At 51.0% G+C, this 21668-nt stretch overlaps 1 protein-coding gene across 2 annotated transcripts in view; it reads right to left on the reverse strand.

Moving 5' to 3' along the window:
* Window positions 1-14258: 14258 nt before the first annotated feature.
* Window positions 14259-21668, reverse strand: part of cd63 (CD63 molecule) — a 68918-nt gene continuing 61508 nt past the window's right edge. For both annotated transcript variants that reach the window (XM_078431256.1, XM_078431255.1), the window contains exons 7-8: window positions 20064-20147; window positions 14259-16887 (exon numbers count right to left, since the gene is read on the reverse strand). In XM_078431256.1, the coding sequence (XP_078287382.1) occupies window positions 16822-16887; window positions 20064-20147 (150 nt within the window). In that variant the 3' untranslated portion in view covers window positions 14259-16821. The remainder of the gene's footprint in view (window positions 16888-20063; window positions 20148-21668) is intronic.

Consider the following 21668-nt stretch of genomic DNA (forward strand, 5'->3'; position numbering starts at 1 on the left):
CCCAGAGAGTTGTGAATCTGTGGAATTCTCTGCCACAGAAGGCAGTGGAGGCCAATTCACTGGATGTTTCCAAGAGAGAGTTAGATTTGGCTCTTAGGGCTAAAGGAATCAAGGGATATGGGGAAAAAGCCGGAATGGGGTACTGATTTTGGATGATCAGCCATGATCATATTGAATGGCGGTGCTGGCTCAAAGGGCTGAATGGCCTACTCCTGCACCTAGTTTCTAAGTTTCTATGTTTCTAACAGGAAGTTCTTTGGAGTGCAGGAGGATGAGGGGTGATCTTATAGAGGTGTATAAAATCATGAGAGGAATAGATCGGGTAGACACACAAAGTCTCTTGCCCAGAGTAGGGGAATCGAGGACTAGCGGACATAGGTTTCAGGTGAAGGGGAAAAGATTTAATAGGGATCTGAGGGGTAACGTTTTCACACAGAGGGTGGTGGGTGTGTGGAACGAGCTGCCAGAGGAGGTAGTTGAAGCTGGGACTATCCCAACATTTAAGAAACAGGCAGGTACATGGATAGGACAGGTTTGGAGGGATATAGGCCAAACGTGGGCAGGTGGGACTAGTGTAGATGGGACATGTTGGGCTGAAGGGCCTGTTTCCGTGCTGTATCACTCTATCACTCTCTGCCACTACTACTGTACTACTTTTGTGAAATGAAAGAACATAAACCAATTGAAGTCATGATGTAATGATGTGTTCTGAGCTATTTAATTTATTCCATGAATAATGGTCCACATGTGATGATAAATGGCTTCTGCAAACTACCAATCTCTGCATCGCTCAATATTAGAGGATTATAATTTGACAAAGTAGTTTGCTTCAGGAATAATAAGTGACAAGGTTGTGTCCGGACTAGGCGGTTCATTACTGCTGCCGACGTCTGCGTTTCCATCTCACATCTGGCAGCATCATCGGACGTAGATGGCTGCGTGCCCAAGGACATCAATACTAACACGCAGCAAGCTTGTGTCTGCACTGCATCAACAGCTCGGCCTGTCTGTGTTTGTAACAGCGGCTCAATCAACCGCTGGGGATAGAACATCTTGTAGCGAGTTATGAACAATGTAGAGATAACAACCCCCAGCTCACCGCGCCGCGCCACGCCGCTAACGCTGCTTCATTTCCCATTACTTTGTGGACGTGTTCACAATGAATTTCCTCAAGAACATTTCATTTCAAAATTGGGTATTTGTACATAAGGTCATAAGTGATTAGGAGTAGAATTAGGCCATTCGGCCCATCAAGTCTACTCCGCCAATCAATCAAGGCTGATCTATCTCTCCCTCCTAAACCCCTTCTCCCCATAACCTCTGACACCCGCACTAATCAGGAATCTATCTATCTCTGCCTTAAAAATATCCACTGACTTGGCCTCCACAGCTGCCTGTGGCAATGAATCCCACAGATTCACCACCCTCTGACTAAAGAAATTCCACTCCTCCTAAAGGAACATCCTTTAATTCTGAGGCTGTGCCCTCTGGTCCTAGACTCTCCCACTGGTGGAAACATCCTCTCCACGTCCGCTCTATCCAGGCCGCTCACTATTCAGTACGTTTCAATGAGGTCCCCCCTCATCATTCTAAACTCTGTAGTGCGGAGGAGATGGGTGCGGAGGTGCCGTGTCGAACTCTGCACTGAAGAGTTTACTCGAGTCATGAACCAAGGGAAGGCAGAGTGGGAAAGGGGAATGGTGGTTGGGGGGGGGGGGGGGGGGGGGGGGGGGGGGGGGGGGGGGAGGGCTGAGATGGGCTGGGATCTTTCTTCAGATGCGTACAATGTTGCAACGCAAAAGCAGCAGATGCATTCCTGCCCAATGACAGTACTGTCCTACCCCAGCCCTCGCCTCTCTCTCCCTCTATGGCCCCCTGTTCCATTCCAACGTAAGATTGAATTGATTTCCGGATGGATCAAGTCTGCAAACAGACATTCCCTTGTTCTCTCCACGCCCGCATCTCTGCAACTTAAAACACAAGCGTTTTCTCGGGGTCCCAGTTCCGAGGGAGGGTGGTCCACCTGAAACGCCAATCCTGTTCCTCTCACCACTGATGCTGACTGACCTGCTGAGTGTTTCCAGCCATTCCTGTTTCGATTGTCTCTCACCTCCTGCCTTGGCAATGAGTGGTCTTTGAATGACCACTCCCTTAAGGTCAGAAGTGATAGGAGCAGAATTAGGCCATTCGGCCCATCGAGTCTACTCCGCCATTCAATCATGGGTGATCTATCTCTCCCTCCCAACCCCATTCTCCTGCCTTCTCCCCATAACCCCAGACACCCGTACTGATCAAGAATGCCTTCAGCCATGCCTGCATCTGCATTCCTGCTCAGCACCACTGCACCAGTGACAGCCATACGTTCAGCTGCCAGACTCCAAGTGCGTGTGTTCCATCCCCAAGGCTTTTGGTGTTTAATTTTGGTGTCTCCTCGAGTGTCTAATACTTGTCTGCTTTCTCCAGGCGTACGGTAGAGAGCGTGGCCAGCTTGCATCATGGACCGCGTGCATCACGGCCTGGTTTAGCAACTCAAACGCCCAGGAGTGGAGGAGATGACAGAGAGTAACATCACATCACGGGTACTGACCCCCCCACCATCGAAGGCATCTACAGGAGACACTGCCTCAAAAAGGCAGCCAGCATCATCAGAGACCCACACCACCCTGGCCACACTCTCATCTCACCCCTGCCATTGGGAAGAAGCTGTCCTAATTTGAGGAAGGACGTCCTTGCTTTTGAGGCAGTGCAGTGTAGGTTCACCAGGTTAATTCCCGGGATGGCGGGACTGTCATATGAGCAAAGATTGGAAAGACTGGGCTTGTATTCACTGGAGTTTAGAAGGATGAGAGGGCATCTTGTAGAGACGTACAAAATTATAAAAGGACTGGACAAGCTAGATGCAGGAAAAATGTTCCCAATGTTGGGGGAGTCCAGAACCAGGGGCCACAGTCTTAGAATAAAGGGAAGGCCATTTAAAACTGAGGTGAGAGGGAACTTTTTCACCCTGAATTTGTGGAATTCTCTGCCACAGAGGGCAGTGGAGGCCAATTCACTGGATGAATTTAAAAGAGAGTTAGATAGAGCTCTAGGGGCTAGTGGAATCAAGGGATATTGGGAGAAGGCAGGCACGGGTTACTGATTGTGGATGACCAGCCATGATCACAATGAATGGCGGTGCGTACAGGCTCGAAGGGCTGAATAGCCTCCTCCTGCATCTATTCTCTGTGTTTCTATGTATCTAAGGAACCTGAAAACTGTAACATCCAGGTTCAGGAACAGTTTCTTCCTTACATTATTACTTCAGTTTTTGCACTAGTATTACAGTTATTGATCTTTGAATTTTAAAATATCAGGTCTTATCTGTGTATATTGTGTGTAGTGGCTTGCTGCCATGCTGCAAGAGAGGAATTCATTGTCAGTACATTTGAAGCAGTTTTGACTTGACTCGGTGACATATGCGTCTTTCACCAATCCCACAAAATGTTTGTATTCCACAAAAGCATGCCGCAAATCCCAACAGACAATGTGTTTGCTGTTCCGCTGCGGGACCAGGGTAGTCGGCATGCTAGGAGGGGTCCTGATTGGAAAGATGGCGACACATAGATGCACCCCGACCATTCAGCTCCACACTGCTGGAGACAGCAAACGCAGCCCCGGCAGGTCCCTTACCGTAGTAACCATGCAGTAATTCTCATTCCAGGCACCGCAGCAACCAAAGAAGGCAACAAAGTTGATGATCACGCCGACTATAATGATGACAATGGGAGCTCCAGAGGCAGCAACACTGGTGATGTGTAGCGTGCCATTCAGCTTGGTCTGGACAAGAATCCCAACCACAATGAGTGCAATGCCCGAGATCTGGAATGAGGAGAGACACAGAGTTAATATGAATCTGGGGGGGGGGGGGGGGGGGGGGGTTATAAAGCAAAAAATGCAAATATCTTAGAAATGTAAGACATCAGTCCGAAGAAGGGTGTCGACCCAGTGGGGATGGAACCCGGGTCTCCGGCGCTGCATTCACTGTAAGGCAGCAACTCTACCGCTGCACCACCGTGCACCACTGTGACTCGAACCACATTTGAGAAAAATAAAGGGCAAACTGCTCAAATACAGCAGTGGCAGTGAGAGAACTGCAGAGTTGTGGGCAGATGTTGAATTGGGAGCAGGTTGCCGTTTGGTCTCCTGAACCTTCTTCAGTCAGTCAGATCCAATTACCAGGTGCTGCCAAGCAAATAGCCCATGGGAGAGGCCATCCCAGTGAGTGCCTGGAATGGGCAATTCAAACGTCCCCCACAGCCTTGCCAGTTCTTTCTCACCTCATGTAGAAAGTCAAAGCCCCTTAGAACATTACTGAATGTGCAGGAAGGAACTGCAGATGCTGGTTTACAACGAAGATAGACACAAAAAGCTGGAGTAACTCAGCGGGTCAGGCAGCATCTGTGGAGAGCATGGATAGGTGACGTTTCACAGAGTGCTGGAGTAACTCAGCGGGTCAGGCAGCACCTGTGGAGAACATGGATAGGTGACGTTTCACAGAGTGCTGGAGTAACTCAGCGGGTCAGGCAGCATCTGTGGAGAACATGGATAGGTGACGTTTCACAGAGTGCTGGAGTAACTCAGCGGGTCAGGCAGCATCTGTGGAGAACATGGATAGGTGACGTTTCACAGAGTGCTGGAGTAACTCAGCGGGTCAGGCAGCATCTGTGGAGAACATGGATAGGTGACGTTTCACAGAGTGCTGGTGTAACTCAGTGGGACAGGCAGCATCTCTGGAGAGAAGGAATGGGTGACGTTTCGGGTCGAGACCCTTCTTCAGACTGATATCAGGGGAGTGGGCGGGATAGAGATAGAACGTAATCAGAGACAGTAAGACTGGTGGGAGAACTGGGAAGGGGGAGGGGATGGAGAGAGAGAGGGAAAGCAAGGGCTATTTGAAGTTAGAGAAGTCAATGTTCATACCGCTGGGGTGTAAGCAAAACCCAAGTGAAATATGAGGTGCTGTTCCTCCAATTTGCGCTGGGCCTCACTCTGACAATGGAGGAGGCCCAGGACAGAAAGGTCAAATTGGGAATGGGAGGGGGAGTTAAAGTGCTGAGCCACCGGGAGATCAGGTTGGTTAAGGCGGACTGAGGGGAGGTGTTCAGCGAAACGATCGCCGAGCCTGCGCTTGGTCTCGCCGATGTAGAGAAGTTGACACCTGGAACAGCGGATACAGTAGATGAGGTTGGAGCAGGTGCAGGTGAACCTCTGCCTCACCTGGAAAGACCGTCAGGGTCCTTGGATGGAGTCGAGGGGGGAGGTAAAGGGACAGGTGTTGCATCTCCTGCAGTTGCAGGGGAAAGTGCCTGGGGAGACAATAGACTATAGACAATAGGTGCAGGAGGAGGCCATTCGGCACTTTGAGCCAGCACCGCCATTCACCGTGATCATGGCTGATCATCCACTATCAGTATCCTGTTCCTGCCTTCTCCTCATCTCCTGCCTATCTTTAAGAGCTCTATCTAGCTCACTCTTGAAAGCATCCAGAGAATCAGCGATGATCACATTGAATGGCGGTGCAGGCTCGAAGGGCCGAATGGCCTACTCCTGCACCTATTTTCTATGTTTCTATGTTTCTAATCGGCCTCAACTGCCTTCTGAGGCAGAGAATTTCACAGATTCACAACTCTCTGACTGAAAAAGGGGGTGGTTTGGGTGGGAAGGGACGAGTGGACCAGGGAGTTGCGGAGGGAACGGTCTCTACGGAAAGCAGAAAGGGGTGGAGATGGGAAGATGTGGCCAGTAGTGGGATCCCGTTGGAGGTGGTGAAGGTGTTGGAGGATTATGTGCTGTATGCGACGGCTGATGGGGTGGAAAGTGAGGACAAGGGGGACTCTGTCCTTGTTACGTTTGGGGGGAGGGGGAGCAAGAGCGGAGCTGTGAGATATCGAGGAGTCTCTGGTGGGAGCCTCATCTATAATGGAAGAGGGGAATCCTCATTTCCTAAAGAATGAGGACATCTCGGATGTTCTAGTATGGAACACCTCATCCTGGGCGCAGACGGAGGAATTGGGAGTAGGGGAGAGAGTATTTACAGGAAGCAGGGTGGGAAGAAGTGTAGTCTAGATAGCTGTGGGAGTCAGTAGGTTATAAAATCGAGTTGTCCAGCGGTGAGCAGTTTAATAATTGGCAACTAGCTAACACACAGGAATCACGATAAAACTGATGCAATGTCTCACAAATCTGATTGATTTTTTATGAAGACGTGACCAAAATGTTCGATGAGGGCAGAGCTGTAGATGTTGTGTACATGGACTTCAGTAAGGCATTCGACAAGGTTCCGCATGGTAGGCTGCTCTGGAAGGTTAGATCGCATGGGATCCAAGGAGAGATAGTTGAATGGATAGAAAATTGGCTTCATGGAAGGAAGCAGAGGGTGATGGTGGAAGGTTGCTTCTCAGACTGGAGGCCTGTGACTAGTGGTGTGCCTCAGGGTTCAGTGCTGGGCCCGTTACTGCTTGTAACTACATCAATGATTTGGATGAGAACATAAAGGGCAAGATGAGCATGTTTGCTGATGATACAAAAGTGAGTGGTTTTGCAGATAGTGAAGATGGTTGTGAACGATTGCAGCAGGATCTGGATCGATTGGCCAGGTGGGCGGAGGAATGGTTGATGGAATTTAATACAGAGAAGTGTGAGTTGTTGCATTTTGGGATGTTGAACAAGGGCAGGACCTACACAGTGAATGGTAGGCCTCTGGGTAGTGTTGTAGAGCAGAGGGATCTAGGAGTACAGGTGCATGGTTCCTTGAAGGTCGAGTAGCAGGTAGATAAGGTGGTCAAAAAGGCTTTTGGCACTTTGGCCTTCGTCAGTCAGAGTATTGAGTATAGACGTTGGGAGGTCATGTTGCAGTTGTATAAGACGTTGGTGAGACCGCATTTAGAATATTGTGTTCAGTTCTGGGCAACATGTTATAGGAAAGATATTGTCAAGCTTGAAAGGGTTCAAAGAATATTTACGAGGATGTTGCCAGGACTGGAGGGTGTGAGCTACAGGGAGAGGTTGAGTAGGCTGGGTCTCTATTCCATGGAGCGCAGGAGGATGAGGGGTGATCTTATAGAGGTGTATAAAATCATGAGAGGAATAGATCAGGTAGATGCACAGAGTCTCTTGCCCAGAGTAGGGGAATCGAGGACCAGAGGACATAAGTTCAAGGTGAAGGGGAAATGTTTTATTAGGAATCCGAGGGGTAACTTTTTCACACAGAGGGTGGTGGGTGTATGGAACGAGCTGCCAGAGGAGGTAGTTGAAGCTGGGTCTATACCATCGTTTAAGAAACAGTTATTCAGCCCATCAAATCGATGCCAATTCTCAGAGCAATCCCATTGCCCCACATTCTCCTGTTTTGTGTTGTGTGGGCAGCACCGCGCCAGAGACCCGGGTTCGATGCTGACCTCGGGTGCTGTCTGTGTGGAGTTTGCACGTTCTCCCCGTGACGGTTTCCTCCCACATCCCAATGTTGTGAGGGTTAGTTGGCCCTCTGTAAATTTCCCCTGGTGTGTATGGAGTGGATGAGAAAGTAACGTAGAATTAGTGTGAACGGGTGATTGATGGCCGGCGTGGACTCGGTGGGCCAAAGGTTCTGTTTCCATGCTGAAGATAGACATAAAAAACTGGAGAAAACTCAGCGGGACAGTCAGCATCACTGGAGAGAAGGAATGGGTGACGTTTCAGGTCAAGACCCTTCTTCTGAAGAAGGGTCTCGACCCGAAACGTCACCCGTTCCTTCTTCTGAAGAAGGATCTCGATCCGAAACGTCACCTGTTTCTTCTCTCCAGAGATGCTGCCTGTCCCGCTGAGTTACTCCAGCACTTTGTGTCTGTCTTCGGTGTAAACCAGCACCTGCGGTTCCATGCTGCATCTCTAAACTAAACTAAATCTGCACTCCTCATAATCCCATCAATTCCAGGTTTTACTACTGCACAGCAGGAGGAATTTTCCGTGGGACAATTTACCTCCCAAACCAACCCTTATTTGGACCGAAACCCATGGGGTCACAGAGAGAATGTGCAACTTTCAGAGATAATGCTGGAGGTCAGGATCAAGTCAAGTCAAGTATATTTGTCACATACATATACAAGATGTGCAGTGAAATGAAAGTGCCAACACCTGAGGATTGTGCTAAACTACAAAACAAAATAGAAAAAAAAAATTTAACACAAAAAATAAGTTAATACAGTAAATTAAATTAGTCCCTGGAGTTATAATAGTTAACAGTCCTGATGGCCTGTGGGAAGAAACTCCGTCTCATCCTCTCTGTTTTCACAGCGTGACAGCGGAGGCGTTTGCCTGACCGTAGCAGCTGGAACAGTCCGTTACTGGGGTGGTAGGGGTCCCCCATAATGTTGCTGGCTCTGGATCTGCACCTCCTGATGTATAGGTCCTGCAGGGGGACGAGTGTAGTTCCCATGGTGCGTTCAGCCGAACGCACTACTCTCTGCAGGGCCTTCCTGTCCTGGGCAGAGCTGTTCCCAAACCAGACTGTGATGTTGCCGGACAAGATGCTATCTACAGCCCCAGAGTAGAAGCACTGAAGGATCTTCAGAGAGACTCTGAATTTCCTCAACTGTCTGAGGTGGTAAAGACACTGCCTTGCCTTACCCACCAGTGCGGCAATGTGCGTTGCCCATGTCAGATCCTCTTTGATGTGGACTCCCAGTTATTTAAAACTGCTCACCCTATCCACAATAGACCCATTTATCTCTAGTGGCGTGTACGTCCTTGGATGTTTAGCCCTTTTGAAGTCCACAATCAGCTCCTTTGTTTTAGTGACATTCAAGAGGAGGCTATTGTCCTGACACCAGAGTGCCAGATCAGCCACCTCCTCCCGGTAGGCCTTCTCATCGTTGTTGGAGATCCGGCCCACCACCACAGTGTCATCAGCAAACTTGATGATGGAGTTTGAGCTGAACCTGGCCCCACAGTCATGTGTGTACAGGGAGTACAGTAGGGGGCTAAGGACGCAGCCCTGGGGGGATCCTATGTTCAGGGTGAGGGAGCTAGATGTGTGTTCCCCCATCCTGACCACTTGGGGCCTGGCAGTGAGAAAGTCCAGGACCCAGGCACACAGAGGGGTGCTAAGCCCCAGTTCCAGCAGCTTCTCAGCCAGTCTGCTGGGGACTATTGTGTTGAATGCTGAACTAAAGTCAATGAACAGCATCCTCACATAGCCCCCCTGGCTGTCCAGATGAGAGAGAGCGGTGTGTAGAACCTGGGAGACCGCATCATCCGTGGACCTGTTCGGACGGTATGCGAACTGTAGTGGGTCCATGTTGCGAGGAAGGAGGGCGCAGATGTGCTTCTTGATTAGCCTCTCAAAGCATTTCATGACAACCGAGGTGAGGGCCACCGGTCGGTAGTCATTCGAACCCACATCTCCGGAGTTGAGGCAATAACTCCGCGTCCTACACGTTCTATGCTGGATCTGTGCCCACTGCAAAAGCCACCTACTCCTCCTGTCTTAAACCCACCAGTAGGTCAGCACGGTGGCACAGCAGTAGAGTTGCTGCCTCACAGCGCCAGAGACCCGGGTTCCATCCTGACTACGGGTGCTGTCTGTACGGAGTTTGTACGTTCTCCCTGTGACCTGCGTGGGTTTTCTCCGGTTTCCTCCCACACTCCAAAGACGTGCAGGTTTGAGGGTTAATTGCATTGGTATAATTGTAAAATTGTCCCTAGTGTGTGTTGGGTAGTGTTAGTGTGCGGGGATCGCTGGTCGGCTTGGACTCAGTGGGCCGAAGGGCCTGTTTCCACACTGAATCTCTAAAGTAACGACCTGTTGGGTCAGATGACCGAGGAGCCCAATAACGTCACACAATCACCGCCTGCCCACAGATCCTTCTCCCGAGGACCTCTAGATACCACAGTGCTGCCCCTGTCACCCCACCTCCACTGCCACAGGCCTGTGCATGACGAAGGAAGGCCTGCTCTCTCACCCAGCACGGGGACTCCATATGCAGCGATTCTTTTTTTTAAACTAAATTAAATGTATTGTTACTTACAATAGAAGCTACAGATCAAACTATGACACCCGGTACCATATACAAAACTGCCAAATATTCCTTACAACTCAACATCAAAGTGCCCAGTGCCAGCGGTCCCAGAGTTCCCAGAGTGGCGCCAGTGGGAACCACGTGTTCATTTTCAACGGACACCCGGGCACGGACGTAGCCCTGGAAAAGGGGCAGGCAGTGGGCTCGGGCAGAGCCCCCGTGAGTTTTCATTGCCCTGGTATTCTTCATTGTTTCATCTTGTTTTGAACTTTTGTTTAAAAAAAATAGGAGCACATGGAATCCAAGGCAAGCTTGATCCAAACGTGGCTTGGCAAAAGTCATAGAGTCACAGAGTGATAGAGTGTGGAAACAGGCCTTTTGGCCCAACTTACCCACACCGGCCAACATGTCCCAGCTACACTAGTCCCACCTGCCAGCATTTGGCCCATATCCCTCCAAACCTGTCCTATGCACGTACCTGTCTGTTTCTTAAACGTTGGGATAGTCCCAGCCTCAACTACCTCCTCCGGCAGCTTGTTCCATACACCCACCACCCTCTGTGTGAAAGCGTTACACCTCAGATTCCTATTAAATCTTTTCCCCTTCACCGTGAACCTTTGTCCTTGACTTACCCTTCACCTTAAACCTATGTCCTCTGGTCCTTGTCTTACCTACATCTACCCGATCTATTCCTCTCATGATTTTATATATTGCAATAATACCTGCTTGGGACTCTTGATGTTTGCGATGCACATTGGGTGTGGGATTGTAGGTTAACACATGCGGGTTTATCGGTTAATCGCACTCCAAATTGCTCCCAGTGTAAAAAGTAGACGCAAAAGCGGGTAACGCAGAACTCGTGCACCTGGAGAGGCCGGATAGCACTGTGAGAATCATGTTCTGTGATATCTCCTGTGCGTTCAACACCATCCAGCCTGGGCTTCTGGGGGGCAAGCTGGAGCGCACAGGAGTGGATCACAACCTCACATCCTGGATTCTGGACTCCCTCACCAACCGACCACAGTATGTGAGGACGAAGGACCTGGTCTCAGACAGGGTGGTCTGCAGCACTGGGGTTCCGCAGGGAGCAGTGCTAGCTCCATTCTTGTTCACCCTGTACACTGTGGACTTCAGCCACAGCTCTGCAGACTCCTATCTACAGAAGTTCTCTGACGACTCTGCCATCGTCGGCCTCATCACGGGAGACGAGGACAGTGCGTTCAGAGAACTGATCAAGGAGTTTGTGGACTGGTGTCAGCGGAACTGCCTCCGGATCAACGTGGGGAAAACCAGGGAGATGATGGTAGATTTCCACAGGGCACAGCCAGGTCCCCCCGACACCGGTGAACATCCAGGGAATGGACATCAGGAGGGTGGACTCTTATAAGTACCTGGGTGTCCACCTCAACAATAAACTGGACTGGACTGAAAACACCGATGCGCTATACACAAAGGGCCAGAGCAGACTTTATCTGCTGAGGAGACTCAGGTCCTTTGGAGTGCAGGGGGAACTCCTAAGGACCTTCTACAACACGGTGGTTGCATCGGCCATCTTCTATGGAGTGGTCTGCTGGAGCAGCAGCATCTCAGCGGCAGAGGGGAAGAGACTCAACAAGCTGGTCAGGAAGGCCAGCTGTGTCCTGGGTTGCCCCCTCAACTCAGTGCAGGTGATGGGAGAGAGGGGGATGATGGCAAAGCTAACATCGCTGCTGGACAACGACTCCCACCCCATGCAGGACACTGTCACTGCACCGAGTAGCTCCTTCAGTGACAGACTCCTTCACCCCAAGTGTGTGAAGGAGAGATATAGGAGGTCCTTCCTTCCCGCCACTGTGAGACTGCACAACCAGCACTGCTCCCAGCAGACCAGTCAACAATAACAGTAGTCCACCTGCCGCTTGCCTTTGAAAGACCAGTGCCATTCGCAGGCTGTTACATCTACACATTATGCCAAAAGTTCACCTCCTGGTTGATAAGGGATAGATCTATCACTGTGTTGACAGAACTGCATCAAAACATCGACACATAAAGCACCCAATCAAGTGCCATGAGATGACCAGCATTCGCTTGGTGCTTGGCCAATGTCCGTTCCTTGCCCAACCAGTTAGCGTGTCTATCCAGTTATTTCATTCACTGCAGGATTAGGCGGCAGCAAGGCAGCAGAGTTGCTGCCTCACAGCGCCAGGTTCAATCCTAACTACGGGCGCTGTCTGTACGTTCTCCCCGTCACCTCGTGCGTTTTCTCCAGTTTCCTCCCACACTCCAAAGACGAGGTTAATTGGCTTCTGTAAATTTCCCCCTAGTGTAGAACAGAACTAGTGTGTGGGTGACTGCTTGGCAGAGTCAGTGGGGCCAGTGCAGGCTCGGGGGGGGGGGGGGCAGTGCGGGCTCGGGGCTAGTGCAGGCTCAGTGGGGCCAGTGCAGGCTCAGTGGGGCCAGTGCGGGCTCGGGGCTAGTGCAGGCTCAGTGCGGCCAGTGCAGGCTCAGTGGGGCCAGTGCAGGCTCAGTGGGGCCAGTGCAGGCTCAGTGGGGCCAGTGCAGGCTCAGTGGGGCCAGTGCAGGCTCAGTGGGGCCAGTGCGGGCTCGGGGCTAGTGCAGGCTCAGTGCGGCCAGTGCAGGCTCAGTGGGGCCAGTGCAGGCTCAGTGGGGCCAGTGCAGGCTCAGTGGGGCCAGTGCGGGCTCGGGGCTAGTGCAGGCTCAGTGCGGCCAGTGCAGGCTCAGTGGGGCCAGTGCAGGCTCAGTGGGGCCAGTGCAGGCTCAGTGGGGCCAGTGCAGGCTCAGTGGGGCCAGTGCGGGCTCAGGGCTAGTGCAGGCTCAGTGCGGCCAGTGCAGGCTCAGTGGGGCCAGTGCAGGCTCAGTGGGGCCAGTGCAGGCTCAGTGGGGCCAGTGCAGGCTCAGTGGGGCCAGTGCGGGCTCGGGGCTAGTGCAGGCTCAGTGCGGCCAGTGCAGGCTCAGTGGGGCCAGTGCGGGCTCGGGGCTAGTGCAGGCTCAGTGCGGCCAGTGCAGGCTCAGTGGGGCCAGTGCAGGCTCAGTGGGGCCAGTGCAGGCTCAGTGGGGCCAGTGCAGGCTCAGTGGGGCCAGTGCGGGCTCAGGGCTAGTGCAGGCTCAGTGCGGCCAGTGCAGGCTCAGTGGGGCCAGAGGACCAGTTTCCACACTGTATCTCTAAAACTAAAATCAAAATTAAAGGACCCAATTGGGAGGGTTTCAGAAACAAATGTCAAATGTAATAACTTAAATATTTTGGAATCGGAATGATTACTCATTGTTTCCCTCACATCAACCCAAGTCTACTGTCGTAAAACAAAGTTATTGCTGGGGAAGTCTGCTGGGACAGTTGTCACATCACGAGGGAACCACGGACATTTACTGTCCATCCCCACCCACTTGCTGGGCCATTGAAAGCAGATGAAAGGCAACCAGAGGGTGTGGGTCTGGATTAACATTGATCAGACCCAGCATGAACAGCCAATGCTTTGCTCTGTGTAGAGAGGAACTGCAGATGCTGGCTTACACCAAAGATAGACACAAAATGCTGGAGTAACTCAGTGGAACAGGCAGCATCTGTGGAGGGAAGGTATGGGTGACATTTTGGGTCAAGACCCTTTGACTTGAAGGGCCAAATGGCCTCCTCCTGCACCCGAAGGAAACATTTTCTATGTTTCAGACTGAGAGTCAGGGGAGAGGGAGTCTAGAGATATGGAATGGCAAGGTGTGAAAACGACAGATCATAAGGAAATGTCAAATGGTTCATTGTTCGTGGAGGGGAAGGTGACGATGAGGCACACAATCAGAAATATTTATTCAGGAGGATAGTGAAACTAGTTAGAGAACTAGGATGGGGAGGGGCAGAGAGAGAGAGAGAGCAAGGGTTACTTGAAGTTAGAGAAGTCAATGTTCATAACGCTGGGGTATAAGCTGCCCAAGCGAAATACGAGATGCTGTTCCATCAATTTGCGCTGGGCCTCACTAACCATGGCGGAGGCCCAGGACAGAAAGGTCAGTGTGGGAAAGGGAGTGGGAGGTCGTGTAGGCCTAGGCAGACTGAGCGGAGGTGTTCTGCAAAATGGTCACCTTTTACTGCTTCTTGATGTAAAGTTTACAATTCCCCAGGCTCTGACCAGATTCAAACTCTTATCCATATCCCAACTGTTGACTACAAGTCACCATGCAAACAGTGCAAGAAGCAGAGGGTGTCAATGAAACGAGAGATTACAGACATGGTGTACAACCTAGAAAACTTTTATTTTGCCACATACAGAACATGAAAAGTCTCGACACTTGAATATACAGGGAGCCATATTGGTAAATAGCATGCAATCACGTTTCCATGCCAACAGACTGGAAAAACCCCCCATCAAATTTAGAATTCTACACAAGGGATCCTAACCCTCTCTACTATAGTGGTCAGAAAGCTGGAGCGTAGTAGTTGCATGCAGGCATTGTTCTGGGGTTTGGGGGGGGGGGGGGGGGCAGGAGAGAACAGAGGACACTCCAATATATTATAAGACTTAGAGGTGCTTCACCCATATTCCTGTAGGAGGTGAGCATTGACTTGAAGTTAGGATGCCTTCAGAAAGGGGAGTGGGACTTTTCAATGTTTTTTTCTGGGGGATGGGGGCAGGAAAGCAAACTGCACCCTTCCCCACACTACTCAACTTACAGAGGCGCTGGTGACGTGGGATGCAATGGATCCAAAGCTTCAGATTTGAGCTCCCTTTTTGAAAAGCTGCTTCGCTTGACTAAGTCAGGTGGTGGTGAAGAGTGTGTTTGGGGGGGGGGGGGGGGGGAAAGAGGGCGGGGGGGGGGGGAATGTACAATTCACATTCCAGACTAAGCCTCAGCAAATGATGTATGTGGCAGGCCCCGTTATTCCCACAATATATTAAAAAGACATTTCCTCCACATATCCTGTGGAGACAGCAAAGACCCCATTGCAGTAGCCCAACCAAAAGCCTGGTTCCAAGAAACAAAGCATATTTTTTCGTTTAAATGTCCTGGCCTGCCTTCCAAAATCACCTTTGACAAAAATTCAATTGTTGTTTGAGCAAGGCCGACCGCCAAAGTTCAGGTGAAAATGGAAGAAGGTGCTAAAGGAGATGGACACAAAACGCTGGAGTAACTCAGCGGGATAGCAGGCAGCATCTCTGGAGAGAAGGAATGGGTGACGTTTCGGGTCAGACTGAAGACGGGTTTCGACCCAAAACGTCACCTATTCCTTCGCTTCAGAGATGCTGCCTGACCTGCTCAGGCACTCCAGCTTTGTGGGTCTATCTTTGGATTAAACCAGCGTCTGCCGTTTCTTCCTACACAAAATAAAGCAAAGGTTACTCTTCATTTTGCCATGCTGCTTGTTGTCGGTTTCCACATCTCATTGTGGACCAGCACAAGGAGAGAGACTGTGCCAGTTCAGCAAGGTAATGCAGTCCTGGGTACTGGAGGCATAAAGGACAAAGTGCTGGAGTTACTCAGCGGGCCAGGCAGCATCTCCGGAGAACAAGGATCGGCGACATTTTTGGGCAGGACCCATCGTCAGACTAAAGAAGGGCCCCAACCTGAAATGTCACCTGCCCATGTTCTCCAGAGATGCTGCCCGACCTCCTGAGTTACTCCAGCACTTTGTGTCCTTTAATGCAAACCAGCATCTGCACTTCTACTGCTGGAGGTGTACTTGGCCAAAAATGGCCAGCTACCCAGAGAACAAGGCAAAAGGGTCAAAGAATACATGGGCATTTTAAATCTCATTTGTTTTGGTAGTGGATAAGTCAAATCAAACAGGACACTCACATAGACTCTGAAAGGAAAGAAAGGGTTTTCCCTGAAGAAAATGTTGATCAAGTGGAACTGTAATCCAGCCCCTGTGAGCAGGGGCACTGGTAGACGGCCGGGCAAAGAGCACTTTTGGAATAAAAGCAGAAATGCGGATCATCCTTGGCAAGGGAAAGCAAATGGCTGCTGTGATCAACACCCTCTCCATTGGGAGTCATCTCGTTGCTTTAAGCTGCAAGGTTAAGTGGGCAGGGAGTGTTGTTACAAGCCATTCACCCTCTCTCAAAATAAAAACTTTCAACCTGTTCCCCTTCCTGACCCTTCTCCCCTTTGAGACAAGGAATGCATGAGCTCAGGGGAAGGCAAGCAGTGGGTCTTGCAGCGTAAAGCAACGAGATGACTCCCAATCTCGTCCTGTAGCCCCTTGAACAAACACACACACACACATGGAGTGTTGCCCAACTGAGGGTGAGCAACAGAGAAGCCTGCTGGCAAACTGGCTGATCAGAGGGCTCTTCTTGAAATGGGGGAGAACAATGTGGAATTCTCTGCCACAGAAGGTAGTGGAGGCCAATTCACTGGACGCTTTCAAGAGAGAGTTAGATTTAGCTCTTAGGCCTGACGGAATCAAGGGATATGGGGAGAAGGCAGGAACGGGGTACTGTTTTTGGATGATCAGCCATGATCACATTGAATGGCGGTGCTGGCTTGAAGAGCCGAATGGCCTACTCCTGCACCTACTGTCTGTTTCCCAGCCCATTTTGAGTAGCTCACAGCATCCTAATGAAGCACCCTAGTGGTATGCAAGAGACAAGCTTGGGATAGGGGGTAGAAAACGAGCAAAGTTTGCTGGGTCACCTAGGTTACATTATAGTGCTCATACATTTTAAAAAATGTCAAAGTTAATGAAGAAAGGCACAGACATTCATTTTCTTTTAACCAAAGAATATTGGGATCAACGTTCACAACTGCGGCAAAAAAATACAAAGTATCCAATGAAGATTGGCAGTTGAGGTGAAGATTACATGACTTCATAGCCACGCTTTATGCCCTTCATCAGCACGCAAGCAAAGATAATCCCAAGGATCTGAAAGGAGAAAACAAAAGGTTGTAAAAAGTGACATTACACTAAAATGTAAGTAACTGGCAATTTGGCCAATTGTTTGAGGGACTGCAACATACATTTGCCAGGGGAACATCTCTCAATGATAGATTAGACATAGAAACATAGAAAATAGGTGCAGGAGTAGGCCATTCAGCCCTTCAAGCCAGCACCACCATTCAATATCGAAGGTATCACAAAATGCTGGAGTAACTCAGCAGGTCAGGCAGCATCTAGGAGAGTGGGAATGGGTGACGTTTCGGGTTGAGACCCTTCTCTCTCTCTCTTGTCACCCAATCCCTCTCTCCTAGATGCTGCCTGACCTACTGAGTTACTCCAGCATTTTGTGATACCTTCGATTTGTACCACCATCTGCAGTTATTTTCCTACACCGCCATTCAATATGATCATGACTGATCAACCAAAATCAGTACCCCGTTCCTGCTTTCTCTCCATATCCCTTGATTCCCTGTGCTCTAAGAGCTAAATCTAACTCCCTCTTGAAGACATCCAGTGAATTGGCCTCCACTGCCTTCTGTGACAGAGAATTCCACAGATTCACAACTCTCTGGGTGAAAAAGTTTTTTCTCATCTCAGTCCCAAATGGCCTACCCCTTATTCTTAATTCTCTTTTGATTTTATTCAGACCAAGATGGTAGCAGTCTCCTTGGACAAAATTATTATCAATGTGATATTGGACCATAAAAGAGTCACCAAGACAATTCGACGATTGGACATAATTGAACCTGCAACCTCTAGCACCAAGGGCAGGACACACCAAGCCGCTATCTGCACAGCACCAGTCACATACATACCAGTCCAACTGGATCCAAATTCTGGAAAAGGTGCAGAGAAAAAAAAACTGCAGATGCTGGTTTAAATCGAAGGTGGACACAAAATGCTGGAGTAACTCAGCGGGTCAGGCAGCATCACGGGAGAGAAGGAATGGGTGACGTTTCAGGTCGAGATCCTTCTTCAGACTGATGTCAGGGGAAGGGGCGGGACAAAGATGTTGGCTGTGGGAAGGTGATAGAGTTATGCAGACAATGGACCATTGTGGGCTCCACCTTCCCTTGATCATCGTTACTTGTTGCATATCTTTCATTCATTTATTCTTTGTATCGTTTGTTTCCCTTTCCCCTGACTCTCAGTCTGAAGGGTCTCGACCTGATACATCACCTATTCCTTTTCTCCAGAGCTGCTGCCTGACCTGCTGAGTTACTTCAGCTTTTTGTGTCCATTTTCAGGTGACTAACCAACATGGAACATTAGTTGGTCTCTCTGCAGATGCCACCTAATCTACAGAGAATTTCCAGCTTCCACCATTTGGTTTTGCCCCAATGTTCGGTACCCAAGAGAAACAAAGGCCAACTCTTCAAGTAGATGGAAGAATTCTTGGCCAATTCTTCATTGGAAACACACCAACAGGCTGGCTGTAAAACAGCGCGGGCTAGTTGACCAAACAAGTTATTTAAGACCAATTGCCTGCATTCTACCCTGACAGTAGATTGCATTGAAAGTCAATTGTGAAATTAGTAGGAAGGAACTGCAGATGCTGGTTTGAATCAAAGATAGACACAAAATGCTGGACTAACTCAGCATCTCTGGAGAGAAGGAACTGGTGACGTTTCTGGTCGAGACACTTCTTCAGTGAAATCAGGGTATAGGGACAGGAGAGCAAGGTGCCTTTCATTCCAATATCCAACTCGCAGATACTAGCCAGCGTGAACAGTAACTGGTCTACAATTGGGTAGATACCCTCCTAAAGCTTTTGACAATTACAAGGCAGCTGGCGTTGAACACAACAGGCAAGGAAGCTTGCAGTGTACCCAGCTCATTGGGACCCACGTTGCAAGAGTCAAACTACCCCTGCCGCCTGCCTTCCCTTCCCCACCAAATGATCTCTCAACTCAGGCCAGGAAAAGGACTTCATCTTGGTCCAGAATCTTGGGTAGACACAAAAAGGTTGGAGTAACTCAGCAGGTCAGGCAGCATTTCTGGAGAACATGGATAGGTGAGGTTTCACAAAGTGCCTGAGTGACTCAGTGGGTCAGGCAGCATCTGTGGAGAACATGGATAGGTGACGTTTCACAGAGTGCTGGAGTAACTCAGCGGGTCAGGCAGCATCTGTGGAGAACATGGATAGGTGACGTTTCACAGAGTGCTGGAGTAACTCAGCGGGTCAGGCAGCATCTGTGGAGAACATGGATAGGTGACGTTTCACAGAGTGCTGGAGTAACTCAGCGGGTCAGGCAGCATCTCTGCAGAACATGGATAGGTGACGTTTCACAGAGTGCTGGAGTAACTCAGCGGGTCAGGCAACATCTCTGGAGAACATGGATAGGTGACGTTTCACAGAGTGCTGGAGTAACTCAGCAGGTCAGGCAGCATCTCTGGAGAGAAGGAAAGGGTGATATTTCGGGTCGAGATCCTTCTTCAGACTGATGTCCGGGGAGGGGGCGGGACAAAGATAGATATCTTTGTCCCGCCCCCTCCCCTGACATCAGTCTGAAGGGTCTCGACCCGAAACGTCACACATTACTTCTCTCCCGAGATGCTGCCTGACCCGCTGAGTTACTCCAGCGTTTTTGTGTCTACCTTCGATTTGAACCAGCATCTGCAGTTATTTTCCTACTGGTCCAGAATCTTGGTGCCTTTTCTACCTGCATGGAACAGACTCGTGTCCGGAACCTTCCTCTGGTCCATTTCCACTTGGGTCATTAGCAATGCCTGACCCAAGGAAGAAACAGTACCAATAAATAACTCAAATAGACCAGATTTTGAATTTGGCTTCAACTACTGAGGCTATGCAATCCAAATGTAAGGGGGCAGGGCTTCCTCGATTGGTTTGTGAAGGTGTCTATCCATTGCCTGATAGGGTTACACACACTTGCCCAAGAGACGGTTCTTCCAAATGCTCAAATCAGTGCCCTAAGGGGCGGGCTGGAGGGAGCAAAGCACTGGGCAGCAGCAGAACCAAGGTTTCCCTTGGCCAGATCTGCTCAGGCCAAAGCAACATGGAGAAAGAGGCCCAGCAACAGGGAAAGGGTTTATTCACTGCCTGACAAGAGACACGGCTGGTGGAAAACAACACTCTAGAGCAAGCTGTCAAAGTTGACATCTCCAATGGTCACTTTGGCCTTCGCACAGAAGAATCTTACCTGGAATATGGCAATCCCAAGCGCCACACCAGCCACGATCGCAATGTTGTTTTTAAGCCAATCTTTGATCAGATTCACACAGCCCTATATTTAAGAAAATAAAAAAAATTAGCGACAGACATAGAGGCGACAAAGAATGAAGCAGCAAATCATGAGAGCCAGGCATCGGGCCCAGTGTGTGGGAGCGTCAGGATGTCCCAGGCATCTTGGTTCAAAGGGCAGGCACGCTGCATATGCTGGACAAGCTCAGCAACGCGGAAAATAAAAGTGAGAACAGAACGTTGGGGCCTGCAGACAAAGGGATGCTCACTCTGGAAGCACCTACCCAATATGCCACAGCATTCCAGGCCACGTCCCATGCAAAACCAGGACTCTCGGAAATACAGGGAAAAACAGGACCCCCCCCCCCCCCACCCCCACGAAAGAGCACATCCATCGAGGGACTACAACTCGCCCGACCTGAACCTTGCATGATGTGCCCACTCTAGTATTCCTTGGCCATTCCTGGACATAACAGTGGCATGCCCGAACACGAGGGCAGGCACAGTCTGAGCCCGTCTCACACGGACGGGCACAGTCTGGGCCCCTGTCACACGGATGGGCACAGTCTGGGCCCCTGTCACACGGACGGGCACAGTCTGAGCCCGTCTCACATGGATGGGCACAGTCTGAGCCCCTGTCACACGGACGGGCACAGTCTGGGCCCCTGTCACACGCACGGGCACAGTCTTGGCCCCTGTCACACGGGCGGGCACAGTCTGGGCCCCTGTCACACGGGCGGGCACAGTCTGAGCCCGTCTCACACGGGCGGGCACAGTCTGGGCCCCTGTCACACGGATGGCCACAGTCTGGGCCCCTGTCACACGGGCGGGCACAGTCTGGGCCCCTGTCACACGGACGGGCACAGTCTGGGCCCCTGTCACACGGACGGGCACAGTCTGGGCCCCTGTCACACGGATGGGCACAGTCTGGGCCGTGTCACACGGACGGGCACAGTCTGAGCCCGTCTCACACGGACGGGCACAGTCTGGGCCCCTCTCACACGGACGGGCACAGTCTGGGCCCCTCTCACACGGACGGGCACAGTCTGGGCCCCTGTCACACCGGCGGGCACAGTCTGGGCCCCTGTCACACGGACGGGCACAGTCTGGGCCCCTGTCACACGGATGGGCACAGTCTGGGCCCCTGTCACACGGACGGGCACAGTCTGGGCCCCTGTCACACGGACGGGCACAGTCTGGGCCCCTGTCACACGGATGGGCACAGTCTGGGCCCCTGTCACACGGACGGGCACAGTCTGAGCCCCTGTCACACGGACGGGCACAGTCTGGGCCCCTGTCACACGGACGGGCACAGTCTGAGCCCCTGTCACACGGACGGGCACAGTCTGGGCCCCTGTCACACGGATGGGCACAGTCTGGGCCCCTCTCACATGGACGGGCACAGTCTGGGCCCCTGTCACACGGACGGGCACAGTCTGGGCCCCTGTCACACGGACGGGCACAGTCTGGGCCCCTGTCACACGGGCGGGCACAGTCTGAGCCCGTCTCACACGGGCGGGCACAGTCTGGGCCCCTGTCACACGGATGGGCACAGTCTGGGCCC

This window comes from Rhinoraja longicauda, chromosome 42 (genome assembly GCF_053455715.1).
Source record: "Rhinoraja longicauda isolate Sanriku21f chromosome 42, sRhiLon1.1, whole genome shotgun sequence".
NCBI classification, from domain to species: Eukaryota; Metazoa; Chordata; class Chondrichthyes; order Rajiformes; family Arhynchobatidae; genus Rhinoraja; species Rhinoraja longicauda.